We start from the raw sequence: 17,551 nt of genomic DNA on the forward strand, positions 1-17,551 counted from the left end.
GTTCTTTCATCAGTTAGCAAGTTATTGATAGTCTACTGCACATTCCGACTTGCATACAAATTGGCGTTACGTCACCACCATAAGAACGGAACGCTACGCTAAAGCGAGGATCCCCTGTAGTTTTTAGTGGTGTGGAACTGTACTGCATCATACTCCAAAACTGATGTGTTAACGTGGCTGTGCTCCTCAGGTCATCTTCCAGATCACCCCTCTGGACGCCACCCAGTGGATGATGGTGCTGAAGATCTCGATGCCCGTCATCTTGCTGGACGAGCTGCTGAAGTTTGCGGCCAGGCACCACTTGGACTTGGGTAAACAGCCAGAGAAGGCGGCAGCGGGCACCAAAGGGCGCTCTCTGTGTGCATGTGCCAAGGGCATCTCGTGGCCCTTTGTGGCCATCTCCCTGCCTCTGGTGCTGTGGATCTACAGCACTGACACTAACATGGCTGCTGTTTTGTGGCCCTGACTGACCTCCCAGGCACCAGTGTGGAGTGGACATTAACACACACATACCTAACAGAAACATTACCTTCCAGTCATCACTCGCTCCTGGTGTGGTGACAGACACATCTTTGATAGTTAGGACTTTTTAGCAATGCATTTTGGGGTGGAGTGGCTGTGATTAGAGTTTCATGTTCTTACTTTGTTAACACAAGTTTTTATATTATTATTATTATTATTATTATAATAATACATGTTTTGGTCTAAAGAGAGAATTGCCCAACTTTTAGAAAAAAAATTGATCATTTGTCATTTTGGAAGGGTGTCTGGGGATAAGAAGAATGCTAATTAAGGACTTAAGTGTCTTCTTTTCTTAGTTTCTGCATTAGGCAGAGCACAGCTACCTCACCGCTGTTCTGTAACCATTACTACTTGTATGTCTCCATGACCAACGCGTATCATTTTAAGCACCCAAAGCCTTCATACATGCTTTTTTGTCATCTTAGTGAAGACTTTCTGTGCGTTTCATTTGTTGATTATTTTAATTCTATTAATGTATAAATGTGCACATACTGTACTTGAATATACTGTATATGATACTTCACATGAACAGTCTGGTTTTCACCTCTGCGGGCCTCATGTGTCATTGGAGGTGTGTAAATGTGTACATAGCCCACAAAGTAGGACCTCTAGATTTTATTGTTGCTGTTGAAATATTTGACAAGAGTGCTTTTTTTTTTGCCACTGTGAGCTTTTCCTTCAAGGCCTTCCATGCATTTGCCTGCAGCGTGAGTACACTTTGACCTGCATGTCAACAATCGCATGCCCATTTTTGCGCAATGGTTTATACAACAGCTCCTTAGATTTTAATAAGCTTTTAAAAACATAGTACTGATTGTACTTGAGTTGAAAGAGGAATTGAATGTGGGTTTGTTTCAAATGCCTTCAGTGTCACAAAGTGCTAAGTGGATGTTAAATTCACATTTCAAACTGGCACAATTTCTTTGTTTGTAGATGGACAGACTAACATCAGTCTACACCATTACAAACTTTATTTTGTGTTTTAATTTTCACTTAAAATAATCATTTTCCGATTGATTGCCGATTTGCTGTACATTAAAATAGGTTAACACACTTGCAATGGTAAGCTGATACTTTTGACGGTGTGCAATGATCTAATGGTTCTCCTCCCTCCCTCTGTTTTCTCTTCCCAGCAAAGGCCATATAGGCTCAAGTGGTCTTCAAATTCCTTGGCTTTGTTTTGTGTTCTGCATGTGTTTTGGGCAGAACACTTACAGCTGCATGTCCGAAAAGTTGAGTGAAGACGAGCTCATTCATTTGTTTTGACAAAATGGCCATGAATCAAAAGTCCTCATCGCTCCTTCCATCCTTGTGCATGCAGAGCCAAGAATGACAACAGCTCTCATGTCATACTTTACCTGAAGATCTTAGTACTGTTGTATACATTCAGTTGCAAAATATTCCTTGGTGCATGTCTGCTACAGCTGCTGACTTGTGTTATAGAGAATGTCAAGAACCGCTTAAAGGTTACTCACCTGACACAAGTGTTAGATAAGCTTAAAAACTGTTGATTTTTTCCTAAGGAAATGCTTTTATGGGATGATTTGAAATAAGAATTTGGAGTGGATGAAGTGATGTTCAACAGGGGCATTGGCAAGCAAGTCGATTTGCTTCTGTACCTGTTTTTGTCAGATTGTTCAATTTGTCACAAACTGGATTCAGGTAAATAAAATTAATTTAACAAATGCTTCTACTTGAACTGGCAGTGAACCTACAGCAATTGGACTGCTTCCTCATCAACAAACTTTATTGAGTTAGATTAGAAAATATTTACAAAAACATTTTTCTAATGTTTACATTATGCATTCCAACATAACACTGTGATATAAGCAGGCTTTACAAACATCAAAACAAAGACCATCAAACATTGCTTGACACCACTGTACGTGTAATGGCAACTTTGCGATGTTATTGATATTGTATATTATGTATTCAAATACTTCCACATTATCTTTTCTCATTCAGTTACAAACTAAAAGTCTTGGCCCTATTCTAAAGCAGATGCCAGCCATTCTGACCACAACTTCAGCTGATGTTTCAACAAAATAACGATAAAAACTGAATGTAGCAAACCAATGATAGAATAATTATCATAAATGTGAATTTTTCAAAACAAAACTTAATACATCTAGTTTTGGTGGAGCAAAATAGAGAACGCTGAGATCAGTCTACTGTTGAAGGTGAGCTGGTCCTAATTTGATCAGTCTCAAGCAGCATGACAAGGAGGAGCGTTCTTTGTCCACAGCTCTTTTCTGTGGTGATTGAAGGCCTCGTGCAGTCTACAGGGTCAGAAGGTGGCACAGATCCTGGCTACTGCATACCAAACCACTGTTCCTGGTCAGCCCAATGGACGGCCTCACTGTCACTGCCCTCTAGGTCGCCGTCTTCTCCGCTACCCTCCATGTCATCGCCGTCCAGCTCCACTGTGGCATCTGTGGGACTCTCCTCCTTCTCCATCTTCTGCATGCCTTCTAAGGACTTCTGATCATTGGGGTCCAGACTGGGGGAAGTATAAGAGGAATAGTAAAAATGACCATTTTACAATGTGTCACGTATCCACAGAAAATCGCTAAATATATGGGTTGGAACAACAATTATACCACAACAGTATGCAGTTTTTGTTCACTTTCATTAAACACTGGATGGCATTTAACACAAAGATTCTTCTCTCAATAAGAACTGTAAACTTCAGTTTTTGGCTACCGGTGATACAATCATCTTCAATTGGTGCAAGTTAGGAAAAATGCTCATAACTTGAAAATAATGATTGAGACCTTGAGGGAAAGCTGAATTGCATTACAGTGTCCTCTTGCGTAGTCACAATTTTTTGGAAACATATCCTTCAAGGATTCAAGGCCTTTAATTGTCATACCAACACACATATGGCATGAAATTTGATTACTTAGGTCCCAGATTAGCCCTACAAGTCTCCAGACTTGGGAAATATAAATATAATAAGTAAACAAACAAACAATAAAACACGATAAAAATACTTATTTGCAGTTGGGAATGTGTGCAAAGGTGCAAATGCAGCAAAGCTGTGGATGCAGCAAAAATACAAATGCCAGGGGCTTGAATAGCAAATATTTACATATTTCCATAGTCCTTGTACTTGAGGAGAATAAAGATTTTATGGTTCAGGAATGAATAGGCATGAGGGGGCCTGATGTCGGGGCTACAGTGCACTGCAAAAGTTTAACTCATTCACTGCCACTGACAGCTGTTGAATTCAAATACCCATGTTAACATGGAGGACTGGCTGAATTTTAATAGTTTAATAGCTTCCGGAAAGAAGCTGTTCCTCAGCCTGGTGGTCCTGCATCAGATGCTCCGTAGCCTCCTGCCCGATGGGAACGAATGGAAGAGAGGGTGTGCGGGATGGATTGAGTTTTTGACGATGGCATTCATAGGCAGTGATGCGGGTAACGCCTTACAAAGTAACGCATTAATCCAAAATGGGCTCCATTTTGAGTAACGAGCAATGTAACTTATTACTGTATCCAGAAAAGTAATCACAACACAGTTACTACATCAATCATGGTAGGTACTATTGAGTCAACAATGATTCTTCTTAGCAAGCAATCATTTATACAGTGGGTACGGAAAGTATTCAGATCCCCTTAAAATGTTCACTCTTTTTTATATTGCAGCCATTTGCTAAAATCATTTAAGCTCATTTTTCCACATGTATGTACACACAGCACCCCATATTGACAGAAAAAAAAAGAATTGTTGAAATTTTTGCAGATTTATTAAAAAAGAAAAACTGAAATATCACAAAGCCAAAAAAGCTGGGACTGGTGGCAAAAAAGTGAGAAAGTTGAGTAATGCTCATCAAACACCTGTTTGGAACATCCCGCAGGTGAACAGGCTAATTGGGAACAGGTGGGTGCCATGATTGGGTATAAAAGGAGCTTCCCTGAATTGCTCAATCATTCACTAGCAAAGATGAGGCGAGTGCGTGAGAAAATAGTCGAACAGTTGAAGGACAATGTTCCTCAACGTACAATTGCAAGGAATCTTGGGATTTCATCATCTACGGTCATAATATCATCAAAAGGTTCAGAGAATCTGGAGAAATCACTGCATGTAAGCGGCAAGGCCGAAAACCAACATTGAATGCCCGTGACCTTCGATCCCTCAGGCGGCACTGCATCAAAAACCGACATCAATGTGTAAAGGACATCACCGCATGGGCTCAGGAACACTTTAGTAAACCAATGTCAGTAAATACAGTTCGGCGCTACATCTGTAAGTGCAACTTGAAACTCTACTATGCAAAGGAAAAGCCATTTATCAACAACACCCAGAAACGCCGCCGGCTTCTCTGCGCCCGAGCTCATCTAAGATGGACTGATGCAAAGTGGAAAAGTGTTCTGTGGTCCGACGAGTCCACATTTCAAATAGTTTTTGGAAATTGTGGACGTCGTGTCCTCCGGGCCAAAGAGGAAAAGAACCATCTGGACTGTTATGGACGCAAAGTTCAAAAGCCAGCATCCGTGATGGTATGGGGCTGTGTTAGTACAGATTGCATGGGTAACTTACACATCTGTGAAGGCACCATTAATGCTGAAAGGTACATACAGGTTTTGGAGAAACATATGCTGCCATCCAAGCAACATCTTTTTCATGGACGCCCCTGCTTATTTCAGCAAGACAATGCCAAACCACATTCTGCACGTGTTACAACAGCGTGGCTTTGTAGTAAAAGAGTGCAGGTACTAGACTGGCCTGCCTGCAGTCCAGACCTGTCTCCCATTGAAAATGTGTGGCACATTATGAAGCGTAAAATACGAGACCCCGGACTGTTGAACAGCTGAAGCTATACATCAAGCAAGAATGGGAAATAATTCCACCTACAACGCTTCAACAATTAGTGTCCTCAGTTCCCAAATGTTTATTGAATGTTGTTAAAAGAAAAGGTGATGTAACACCATGGTAAACATGACCCTGTCCCAGCTTTTTTGGAACGTGTTGCAGCCATAAAATTCTAAGTTAATGATTATTTGCTAAAAACAATAAAGTTGATCAGTTTGAACATTAAATATCTTGTCATTGTAGTGTATACAATTAAATATAGGTTGAACATGATTTGCAAATCATTGCATTCTGTTTTTATTTATGTTTAACACAACGTCCCAACGGCGGCACGGTGGATGACTGGTTAGAGCGTCAGCCTCACAATTCTGAGGAGCGGGGTTCAATCCCTGGTCCCGCCTGTGTGGAGTTTGCATGTTCTCCCCGTGCCTGCGTGGGTTTTCTCCAGGCACTCCGGTTTCCTCCCACATCCCAAAAACATGCATTAATTGGGGACTCTAAATTGCCCGTAGGTGTGAATGTGAGTGCGAATGTTGTTTGTTTCTATGTGCCCTGTGATTGGCTGGCAACCAGTTCAGGGTGTACCCCGCCTCCTGCCCGATGATAGCTGGGATAGGCTCCAGCACGCCTGCGACCCTAGTGAGGAGAAGCGGCTCAGAAAATGGATGGATGGATGGACAACGTCCCAACTTCATTGGAACTGGGGTTGTAGACTGGGGTGTGGCTTTCCTAATCAAGTCCAATCAGTATAATAAAACACAGCTGGACTCCAATGAAGATGTAGAACCATTTTTTAGGATGATCAAAAGAAATGGACAGCACCCGAGTTAAATATAGGAGTGTCACAGCAAAGGGTCTGAATACTTATGGCTGTGTGATATTTCACTTTTTCATTTTTAATAAATCAGCAAAGATTTCAACAATTAAAATTTTTTTTCTGTCAATATGGGGTGCTGTGTGTACATTGATGAGGAAAAATGAACTTAAACGATTTTAACAAATGGCTGCAAGATAACAAAGAGTGAAAAATTTTAGGGGGTCTAAAAACTTTCCGTACCCACTGTATGTATATGTATATATATGAAAAGTGGGTACGGAAAGTAAACAATATTTTACAAATTTTGCCAGGCTATGTAAACTTATGAGCACAACTGTACATATATTCAGTCATACATTCCCCTGTCATATTGGAATGAAAGTGTATGTTATACTTTTTTTATTACCACGAGGTGGTGGTGGCATTTTGGAATGAAAGTGTACAGCTTTTTCATAAACACTAGATGGCGACATACATTTATAAAATGTGAAAGTTTTTTTCCATTTGCCCCTATACCGATGAATAATGCACACTATTGACTTTTGACAATTTTTGGGGGGAAAAAAAATTTGCATTATAAACTTACGGTACAGCTGAAAACCAGTGTGACTTCCGGTGCCACATGAACGTCGTATTCTTACGCCGCTGCACAAACTACTGTAGTTCATAGTTCAAAGGTCCTCATTGGTTACCTGAGCGCAATGCTGTACTGATCCATAGCCTCCTGGTAGTCGTTGACAGCCACCAGGAAATCTCCAAGCATCCTGTGCAGCACACAGTCGCTCTGATTGGCCAGCGCGTTTCGAAGCAGGGCGATCCCTTCTTCATGTTTCTGTTCACGACCTGCACAAAAAGGAGGACACTTGTCACTACTACAACGTTGATAATATATGTTGAAAGCTGCACATACTCAGTAGTTCCGCCTTTTTGACCACAGCCTTCGTGTAGTCGGGCCTCTGAGCCAGTGCTTTGTCCAGTAAGGTTTTGGCTTTCTCCTGCGTCAGTGGGTCCTCCAGGCACACAGTAGCAAGAATGGTGAGAGTTTGAGCGTTGGCCCCCAGGGTCTTGTAGATGTTATTGGCCATCCCCATAGCCTCTCTGATCCCATTGGATGCCAGGTAACAGTCAATCAGACCTGTGATGAAATAGTTATTAACACCTGATTGAGGAGGTGTGCGAGCGTGGCAAGCGAACGTACCTTCGTAGCAGTCAAGCCGACAAGGAGCCAAGCGCATGGCCTCTCTAAAATGGATGATGGCTTCCTGGACTCGGCCCATGTTTCTCAATGCTGCCCCCTTCAGGAGGAGAGCCTGAACACTGTTGCTGTTCAACTGAATGGCCTTGGCTCCCAGGTACAGGGCTCTGGAGTAACGTTTACTGTAGAAGCTGTGACAACTAACAACACAAACGTTGGTTAGAAAAGAAATGCTGTATGGTTCCTCCACTGCAGATAGTCTAATGTAGACTAGTTTTGTCTCTTTTAACCATTTATTTAGGTATAATTTTTACTTAATTTGCCAACGGTGCGACTGTAACTTAATGATGGTCATTATGGTGGTACTTGAAGGTCTACGTATTTTTTTTTATTGGTGCTCCTGCTCTATAATATGCAACATCCACCTAGCCAGACCACACACAGACAAGTGCCAGTCTGTCCACTCACATACTCACCCAGAAATCACCCAAGGTTCTGCATGCTGGTCTGAGATATTGAAGAGTCGCCCGCCCAGGACCTCCACATCCTCCAGGTGTCCTTCTCGGGCCCACAGGTAGCCGTACACATCCATTCCTGTTGGTAGACACAACAGCACTGACATATTAGCACGAAGAAGAGAGTTCACCACTTATTCCAGGAGCTGCCTAGTTTGAAGACACTGTGATCCAAATTATTAAGCATATGCTGTTTTGGTTTAAAAGAGTAAATCTTTTTTTAGGTTCCTAAAATTGTGACTTCTGCTCCATTTGCACACTGACTGAGGAGTATCTGCAACATTTGCACAATCAACATTGTCCCAGATTATCGCACTACTTGCCTGAAGTCTCTGTGCCCCTTTGCACAATGGTCATTGCACCGGACTATTGCAATATTAGTCATTCGAACTGCTCTAAGTGCTAGAGGACTCTGCATGTTTTTGCACAATTGTCAAAAAAATAATAAAAAATGTACCGGCATTACCAGATAACTAGCAACCCTTTATTGCTCAGTTTTTTTGTCAATGTCTTTATGTCTCAAAAGTGTTCTCCGTGTCTGTTGTCGTACTAGAGCGGCTCCAATTACCGGAGACAAATTCCTTGTGTGTTTTTTGGACATACTTGGCAAATAAAGCCAAAAGGTAAGCACTAGCACAAATTAACATTAGCTAACTGTTAAAGGGAAAATTCTGAGGATTTGGACAATTTTAAGTTAAATGACTAAATAATTAACTGATTATCAAAATAGCTATTGATTAATTTGATAACCAATTAGTTCTCAATTAATTGTTTCACCATATCCTATATGCATAACAATTTGGAACCCAGTATAAAGTGGTAGTGGTAACATGTCTGACTGAGAGGCATAAATACATACTCATTAGCAAAACAATAGATGCACACAGATAAGGCAAAAGTCATCAATAGATAGCTCACAACTTCATGAATTAAAAATAAAAAGGTTGTCACATTGTGGCCAGGAGCATCTATTTAGTCGAAATTGCAGAGGACCAGGGGCCTCATGTACAAATACTAAAACATGCCGTACGCTCGAAAACGTCGTATGCACAAAAATATCCAGATGTGTGAATCCGTGCGTACGCAGGAATCCAAGAACATTTCATTGTACATTCCAATCAACGTGGAAATGAGCGCACATGCTGGAGTAGCCGACTCCTCCCTGTCCACGCCCACATTTAAATATGCCAATAATATTTAAATTAACCCTGCACCTGGGATCCTGAGGTGGAAGAACCAGCGCGGAGGGCCTCACCCCCTTCAAGGAGAGAATCGCTGCGATCATGGGTGACACTACTCTTTCGGGTGCTGGGAGCACATCCGGCTGACTCTGATCACCCCACAAGGTTAATACCATGTATTTTTATAACTCATAACAAATGTGTTCATACAGTAACCTACACTCAGCCCTGTGAGATAAAGGTTCATGCGTAAATGTTGTATGTATGGTATTTGTAAAAAAAAATTTGAATTCAAATAGAAGCACATCAGCATATCAAAGAGGATATCAAATACTCAATTTATTATTTTCATACACAGGAGAGGACACGAACACTGAAACAAAATCGTTTTGGTTTTTTTTAGGAGAAGAGGGGTAAATTATGTCATTTCAACACATTTTAATCATGTGCAACCGATGTACATGTTCAAATTAAGGAAATTCAAAGGACTCTTATTATGTGCAGTCGCAGGCACACGCTACATGTTCGGGGGATTCGTCCACCGTCCCTGGCATCTCCTCCGACGCAATTACGCTCCAACAACCGGCTACTGCTGCACCCGTGCAGACTGATAAAAAGAGACTTTTGAATTTACTTAATTTGAACATGTACATTGGTTGCACGTGATTAAAATGTGTTAAAATTACATAAGTGAGGGGTAACTCATGTAATTTTAAAAACAAAAAAGTCATTTTAACAAATTTTAATCATGTGCAACCAATGTACATGTTCAAATTAAGTAAATTCAAAGGACTCTTTTTTTTCAGTGCATGTGCTGGAGTCACGAAGAGATTGTGAGGGCAATAGGCGGCAGAAATGATTCCCTTGATCAATTGGTGTCCTCACAAATATCAGTGGTTCATTAAATACACTGGTTAACAAATGAATTCTGAGTCCTTGCCTCAATTACATCCATCCATCCATTTTCTGAGCCGCTTCTCCTCACTAGGGTCGCGGGCCTGCTGGAGCCTATCCCAGCTATCATCGGGCAGGAGGCGGGGTACACCCTGAACTGGTTGCCAGCCTATCGCAGGGCACATACAAACAAACAAGCATTCGCACTCACAGTCACACCTACGGGCAATTTAGAGTCCCCAATTCATGCATGTTTTTGGGATGTGGGAGGAAACCGGAGTGCCCGGAGAAAACCCACGCAGGCACGGGGAGAACATGCAAACTCAACACAGGCGGGGCCAGGGATTGAACCCCGGTGCTCAGAACTGTGAGGCTGACGCTCTAACCAGTCGTCCACCGTGCCGCCTCAATTACATCAAATTAATTAATCAAATGTTGCCGGGCATTAATTGTTCATCAGTGCTAATTGTTCATGTGTCTCTATTGTGCAGATCACCTCTAAGTGTCGCCAAAAGCTGCAGAAACGTGCGTACGCCAGCCATGCAGTTGGCGTGAGGCACTGCACATTTTCACGGTCATTTCTCTTTTGATACATCTGACCTTTGCCGTGAAAAAGAACGGACACCACATTTTTGTGCGTATACACCTTTTGTACATGAGGCCCCAGGTGTAGGGCAATTAAAAGCCTATTGTCAGCTGAAAGAGCCTTTTTTTTTTTTTTTTTTTTTAGTTTTTTTCCCCCCAACAGCTTCTCATCCATCCATCCATTTTCTACCGCTTATCCGAGGTAGGGTCGCGGGGCAGTAGCTTTAGCAGGGACGCCCAGACTTCCCTCTCCCTAGCCACTTCATCCAGCTCTTCTGAGGGGATCCCGAGGCGTTCCCAGGCCAGCAGAAAGACGTAGTTTCTCCAGCATGTCGTCCCCGGGGTCTCCTCCCGGTGGGACGTGCACAGAACACCTCACCGGGGGAGGCGTCCGGGAGGCCTCCTAATCAGATGCCCGAGCCACCTCATCTGGCTCCTCTCAATGCGGAGGAGCAGCGGCTCTACTCCGAGCCCCTCCCGGATGACCGAGCTTCTCACCCTATCTCTAAGGGAGAGCCCGGACACCCTGCGGAGGAAACTCATTTCGGCCGCTTGTATCCGGGTTCTTGTTCTTTCGGTCACTACCCACAGCTCACATAGGTGAGGGTAGGAACGTAGATCGACCGGTAAATCGAGAGCTTCGCTTTTCGGCTTAGCTCCTTCTTCACCACAACAGACCGATCCGCCTGTCGATCTCCCGTTCCATTCTTCCCTCACTCGTGAACAAGACCCCAAGATACTTGAATTCCTCCACTTGGGGCAGGATCTCATCCCCGACCCGGAGAGTGCACGCCACCCTTTTCCGACTGAGGACCATGGTCTCAGATTTGGAGGTGCTGATTCTCATCCCAGCCGCTTCACACTCACACGCAGCTTTTCATGTCAGTGATAAAATTTTTAGAAGCTTTTGCTCCCGTAATGTGTACAGTAGGCTTTACACGATCAGGATTTTTGGGGCCGATCAGCGAGTTGAAAAAAACCTTAACCGATCAGATCACAAGATAGAGGAATGTGTCTATTTAAATGGCATGTTCATTTACTGTATATACTTGTGTACTCAATTTCTCAAAAAATAAATAATGTATCTTTGTTCATTTATTTATCCCAATGAGGCATATTGACAGACAGAACTAATGATAAATGGTCTTCTGTTAGATGGCAGGAAGTACATAAAGTAATGAATGTATCCACTTTTTGTGACATTTTTGTTTGTTCGTGTCCGTGAGATTTTTCAATTGTAAAATATGTTCCTTGGCGCGTCTGCCTCACAGTTCTGAGGTCCGGGGTTCAATCTCCGGCCCCGCCTGTGTGGAGTTTGCATGTTCGCCCCGTGCCTGCGTGGGTTTTCTCCGGGCACTGCGGTTTCCTCGCACATCCCAAAGACATGCGTGGTAGGTTAATTGAAGACTCTAAATTGCCCGTAGGTGTGAATGTGAGTGCGAATGATTGTTTGTTTATATGTACCCTGCAATTGACTGGCAACCAGTTCAGGGTCGCCTCCTGCCAGATGATAGCTGGGATAGGCTCCAGCACGCCCGCGACCCTAGTGAGGAGAAGCGGCTCAGAAAATGGATGGATGGATGGATGTTCCTTGGCTCCATAAAGGTTGGAAATCACTGCTCTAGTCAGGTCATGTATTCTAATCAGTCAGGTCAAACCAACATTACATGACAGAAATAATGGGTGCTAACTTACTGTAATTAAATTACTTCACCCACACCGAAACTTTAGAGCATGATTCGACAGAACGGCGGCATGTTTACGTCCAACCGTGCTACCACTCACATGCTAGGCTACATAACATTTTTGTTGCCTGCTTGCGAGCCGTATCGTATTAAAAGTACATGAACATACCTCAAGCAAACCTTAAACGAACGTCCTCTCCTGTCCTGAGCACCGGTGACCACCAACACACGTTTTTCCCCATTTTGTCCTTATAATACAAAGTCGGCGTGCTCCACTCTTGTTGTCGTCGCCACGGTAACGAGTGTATCCGATCGCATTTGAGTTGACAAGATTAAGCCCAATGAACGAAAAAAACGGGATGCAGTGGTATCGGAATACAAGATTTTATTGCAGTAGTCTGACATAGTGCAATCGTGAAAGAGCAAATTTGTCTTGTAGTCTGATCCAGGCATTACGTGTTGTCTGTCAGACATGTCTGTTCCACACCGCCGCTGTTTTTTTTTTTTTATAACTTTATTGGCCGTCAGATATTTCCAATACTACATAAAAAGACGCGCGACAAGGCTAAAAATAAACTAGCTTTTAGATTCAAATATACTGTGCACGATGGCGACGCGGAGTAAATGTCTTTTGCGGAGCTGATCGGCGAATTATGACATCGAAGATGAACCTATAGCTCTACAGACATCATGTTCGCTCTACATGTGGTGAGTGTTGTGGTCTACCGCGATACGTTGCTATCATGTTGTTAAAATAAAGGTAATTACAATGACAACGTATTCTTTTTTTCCCCTCAAAGGAAAACAGGAGGACTTCCGGGATAATTGGTGTCTATTAGCGAGTTAAATAGATGCTGTCTAGCAGTACCTTTGATGAGATAAGGGTCCAGCATCTGGGCTTGTTCAAATTTGAGGATGGCGTTCTTGGTGTCACCTGCCCTGAAGTAGACATCTGCCAGGCTCACCAGGAGGTCCACGTTGTCCCGCAACAGAGATTTCTTCTCCAGAGAACTGAGCCAAGGTATGGGAGAGGAGAAAATACAGGAAATAAAATGAGGACAAAATCGAAATAGCTTCACATGCAAAACGGCGTCTCAATACAAGCTTATCGTCAACTTGGTTTTTATTAAAGGAGCCATATAGAAAAATGACTTTTCAGTTGATGGCAAGCAAAGAGTTGTGTGTCTGGAGGGCTTGGCCACACATAAAACGTTAAATTAAAACAACCAAAGTATTTTTTTGTCATCCGCCTATTTTTGAAAACATGCCTGTGAGCTAAATTACATATTAGTAGCGGTGCGACTAAACTACAGTAGATGGAACTGGACAATTGCGAAAAAAGTACAGTGGCTCACTGACTCTCACTTATGAACTCACTGCAACACAAAAATGTGACCCTTGGAGTACTTATCAGGAAACAACGTTTTGAAGTGACACCTACCTGTATATTATTTTATTGAACCACAAACAATACTTTTCCTTGACCTTGGCTGCTCTATCTATTTCTGTGTTAGTGGCAAATATAAAGAGACGAAACAGGCTAGAAGAAATCAGAAACTGTTGATAAAACCACATGTGTTTCCATGACGATAAAGGGGCATTTTTCAATCTTGTCACCAGGTTCAGGTCAAGACAGCGCTCACACATCCTTTGCAATTTTCTCCAAGATGTATCCAATATATTTGAGAGGTTCCTGACAATAATAACCCCATTCATTGACCGCATGAGAACTGTCATGCATCAATTCCATAACGCTTTGGTTTTTAGCACATTATGACGATAGTTAAGTACGATCTTACAGACACAGTACAGCAATGTAATATAACCTGTCATTTTAATTGGCCATAAACATCTGTGCTGTTGTGACGGCATTCATTTGTGATACGACATTGGGAATCACAACCAAACTAGTTGCATTTGGAAGGCTACTAATGAAAACTAAAAAAAAAAAATGCATGTCTCCTTTAGGACAAAGTCAAGATGTTGTGTTTGCATTTTGTTCAAAGAGAAATTATTCTTACTGTAAACATTTTCAATCATATGAAGTTCTCAAAGTACGATCCAGGCTTCAAGACGATGAATACGAATTATATGGACATGACATGTCTGTGATTAAACAAGCTTTGCTTACCAAATTGTGTTGATGGCTCTCTGATTGTCACCTGCATGTATAAAAGCATACGCCTTTATCCAAACAGAGAGCCAGTCCAGGTTGGGGACACTCTGGATAACATCCATGGTCATGGACGCTACTTCAGCTCCTTTGACTGATAAAGACAGAAGGCCTATGGACACAAGTATATAGAGTTTCACACATCGAACTTTTGTGATTGGGTGAGCACACACAAGATGGCACAGGAACAGACGGCAGGTGAAAGCGTCAGGGAATGTGTTGTGGTCATGCATACCAATGATTGCATCTAAGGCGAGAGGGCACTGTCGGAGGACTTCTTTGTAGCTCGTCACTGCAGAGCGTTCTTGGCCTGCTTTCCTGTACAGGTTGGCAAGCATCATGTTGATCTAGGGTTAAACGGAAACAAACAACACTTTCAAAGTCCAGCAGAGAACTAATATTTGCAAGCAAAAAAACCTAATCTGTACCACAACACTTTTTTGGCACCCTTACTACTGATGTAGTATGGAATGCTGAGCTTTGTTTACTGTCATGTGTCTCTCTTTAAATTCTCACATGCTCTACATAACATAATAAAGTGCTTATTTCAATCATAACATCAGAAGCCTACCTTTGGAGTCCTCTGTCGAGAGGGAATACCATCAAGCACTGCAATAGCATCTTTATCCAGTTTCAAAATAGTATAACATTCAGCTATCTTGTACTTTACTTCAATCTCTGAAGGTAGACTCTGGAAAAACAAAGTCAATATGAATGGACCGGCTTAGGAGAATGTGGTTACCACAGGGAAAGATTGACGTAGTACTATAAAGAAAAAACTATTTTTCACAAGCAATGGAATGAGTCAAGTCAAGTTTATTTTGTATAGCCCTTAATCACAAAAGCGTGTCAAAGGGCTTCACAGGCCCACATTGGGCAAAGATTGACGACATCCCCTAATCTAACCCTTAAAATATACCTGTTAATAGTACAGTACTCAAAGAAATTGGAAAGAAGCATTACAAGTGAATTAGGCACTAAAACTGCAGTGCAAATCCAGCTAATCACTATTATACACATTTACTGCTGTCTACAAATAATGTTGCTTAATGTCCATACCTGTGCTTGGAGATTTGCAGCAGCTCCACCAGCAGAGGTGCGAACTTTGGATGTTTTGCTGAGCACCTTCTTCTGTTGCAGTGCCATACTGTATTTACAGGCAGCATTACGATACTCTTTATCATGGAAGATGGCATCAGCATGGTAAACCAACAGCTGGTACTTTTGGGCAGGTGAGAAAAGCTCTCTTGGAGTCAAACAGATACAAATTAAGGTCAACGGCCTGAGACTGTAATATCGCTACCTGTCACATTTTTCTCTTTCTCAGGGCATTGAATCGATCGCAACTGGACTGTTCTGGTTGTCTTAAGACGTTTTGCCTCTCATCCGAGCAGGCTTCATCAGTTCATGCAAGCTTGTCACAACACAGACGGGCAAACTCCTCAGGTCAAGACTCAGCTGTCTTCACCTCCAAGAGAAGCAGCAATCTTTTGAGGACAAAAATTTGCATAATCTGGACAGAGAAGACAGATGGCAGAAGGTGGAAAGACCAACCCTTAATTTAGGTGGCTTTTGACGCCACCTATCTCTCACTTGCAGAAACTCAATAATTCTGCCTCCAACAAATAACACAAAACATAGCCTCCTTGGACATTAGGCAACTCCACTACCACTTTACAACTGAATGGAATATTAACAAGGGAGGTTCCACCTAACGACTCGTGTACGGACAGTGGCTTCTCTGCCAGGCCTCCTACCTATCGACTGTCCCTTTTGCTTTCCAAAAGAATGATAACCCTCTGTGATTTTGGGGAGTGCCTCGAACTTGAAGCATATATAGATGAGTTTCTCCGTGCTAACATAAGCTAGTCTGTCCTAAATAAGCCTTGTTGCATGAACTGATGACACCTGCTCAGATGAGAGGCGAAACAACTTCTGAGACAACAGGAACAGTCCAGTTGCCCTTAGAAAGTAATGACCTGGATGAATGAGAATATTCACAGGCATAACTCGATTTCTCACAGGTTAGTGTGGAATAAACAGCAGAAAAAATACAGGACACCTACAAATTGATTAGTTCAAGTTGAGTGTTTTGCTGAGAAGCATAACTCGAGGGCAAAAAAACTATTAAGTCAATTAGATATGAATTACATTTTCGAGTCAGAATGTCTCCTTGTACGAACTACACTAATCAGAAATAAGTCATAGTATTGTTCTATGAGACATCAGACTACAGGTTGAAAAAAACTTGAATCAAATCAGAATCATCTTTATTTGCCAAGTATGTCCAAAAATGTAACATAAATGATGAATTATTACTATTCTGCACGTGTTCTTTACTGGTAATAGCCTATCAAAAACATAATTAAGTAAATTAAAATTAAGGTCAAGGCAGACGCTAAGCTATGTACCGTAGTTAAAAAAACGTACGTTACGTATACATTCAAACGCATGCGAGTCACACGTCACATTTACTACATCGCTTTATAACGAAAGCAAACAGCGAGTGTTTGTTATGCTCATGTATATTTACATTTCAAACATACTCGTGATACTTGTTAATGGTGGCTGTAACCAAAAGCCTTGGCGATTTCAGATGAATACCGTTTATGTGGTCTGACGCTAACCACAGAGCAGTGTGCTAGAATTGTCGAGACTGAAATTGAGGACGCAGGAGAAGGATATCGGGAAACTAGACTGGTCCCGATTTTCCATACTTACGGGTTGTTATTACTCATCGTCAACAACAAGCTGCTCAATATCCGGACGTTGGAGTGGAGACCAGCGGCAGCCATATCTCGTACATGATCCACTACATTCATTTTAAATTAAGATGAAGGCTTAATTTTCAGTTACGGTTTGTATTTAAAAGTTTCAGCTTCTAAACAGCTAATGCTATGTTGCTAGCTAGCTCGGTTTTTGATGTATCAAAAATGGCGCCCGATGACCCCTCTTCCGCATAATGGGCATGATGGATTTAGGTACACTCAGAAATATCCGACTTTCTTTCCGCTCAGTGAAACTCAAACCTACACTGGCATAACCTTCGTTTGTTTTGGCAGCCAGAAGAACGAACTAAGCATCATTTTCTTTTGTCTATTTTTGTATTCATATGCACTATAGGTGATACAATAAAGAATAACACATTTAATCATTTGAGCCAACA

General features: G+C 42.1%; 2 protein-coding genes across 3 annotated transcripts in view; one reads left to right on the forward strand and one right to left on the reverse strand.

Moving 5' to 3' along the window:
- Positions 1 to 1,802, forward strand: part of atp2a2a (ATPase sarcoplasmic/endoplasmic reticulum Ca2+ transporting 2a) — a 32,618-nt gene extending 30,816 nt beyond the window's left edge. The window contains exons 20-21 of one of the 2 annotated variants that reach the window (XM_061766676.1): positions 191 to 311; positions 1,656 to 1,802. In XM_061766676.1, the coding sequence (XP_061622660.1) occupies positions 191 to 311; positions 1,656 to 1,669 (135 nt within the window). In that variant the 3' untranslated portion in view covers positions 1,670 to 1,802. Of the gene's footprint in view, positions 1 to 190; positions 1,583 to 1,655 lie in introns of those variants that run through there. The other variant, XM_061766675.1, reaches the window with a different exon arrangement.
- Positions 1,803 to 2,251: 449 nt separating this feature from the next.
- Positions 2,252 to 17,406, reverse strand: anapc7 (anaphase promoting complex subunit 7). Its single transcript, XM_061766679.1, has 11 exons — positions 17,107 to 17,406; positions 15,445 to 15,631; positions 14,957 to 15,076; positions 14,621 to 14,732; positions 14,344 to 14,497; positions 13,081 to 13,223; positions 7,829 to 7,946; positions 7,356 to 7,552; positions 7,068 to 7,292; positions 6,850 to 7,000; positions 2,252 to 3,022 (listed from the first exon to the last, which is right to left on the reverse strand). The coding sequence occupies exons 1-11, from the start codon at positions 17,205 to 17,207 to the stop codon at positions 2,833 to 2,835; spliced, it is 1,698 nt and encodes a 565-aa protein (XP_061622663.1). The 5' UTR covers positions 17,208 to 17,406; the 3' UTR covers positions 2,252 to 2,832.
- Positions 17,407 to 17,551: the final 145 nt, after the last annotated feature.

Source organism: Phyllopteryx taeniolatus, chromosome 3 (assembly GCF_024500385.1).
Source record: "Phyllopteryx taeniolatus isolate TA_2022b chromosome 3, UOR_Ptae_1.2, whole genome shotgun sequence".
In the NCBI taxonomy this organism is placed as follows: Eukaryota; Metazoa; Chordata; class Actinopteri; order Syngnathiformes; family Syngnathidae; genus Phyllopteryx; species Phyllopteryx taeniolatus.

What these genes read in the sequence shown, in the direction of transcription:
- anapc7 (XM_061766679.1), bottom strand. Translation starts at nt 17,207, where the DNA reads ATGAATGTAGTGGATCATGTACGAGATATGGCTGCCGCTGGTCTCCAC. An exon ending in CTGCAAATCTCCAAGCACAG is followed by an intron (nt 15,077 to 15,444) that starts GTATGGACATTA and finishes TTGTTTTTCCAG; the next exon opens with AGTCTACCTTCAGAGATTGA. An exon ending in AGAGCCATCAACACAATTTG is followed by an intron (nt 13,224 to 14,343) that starts GTAAGCAAAGCT and finishes ACCTTGGCTCAG; the next exon opens with TTCTCTGGAGAAGAAATCTC.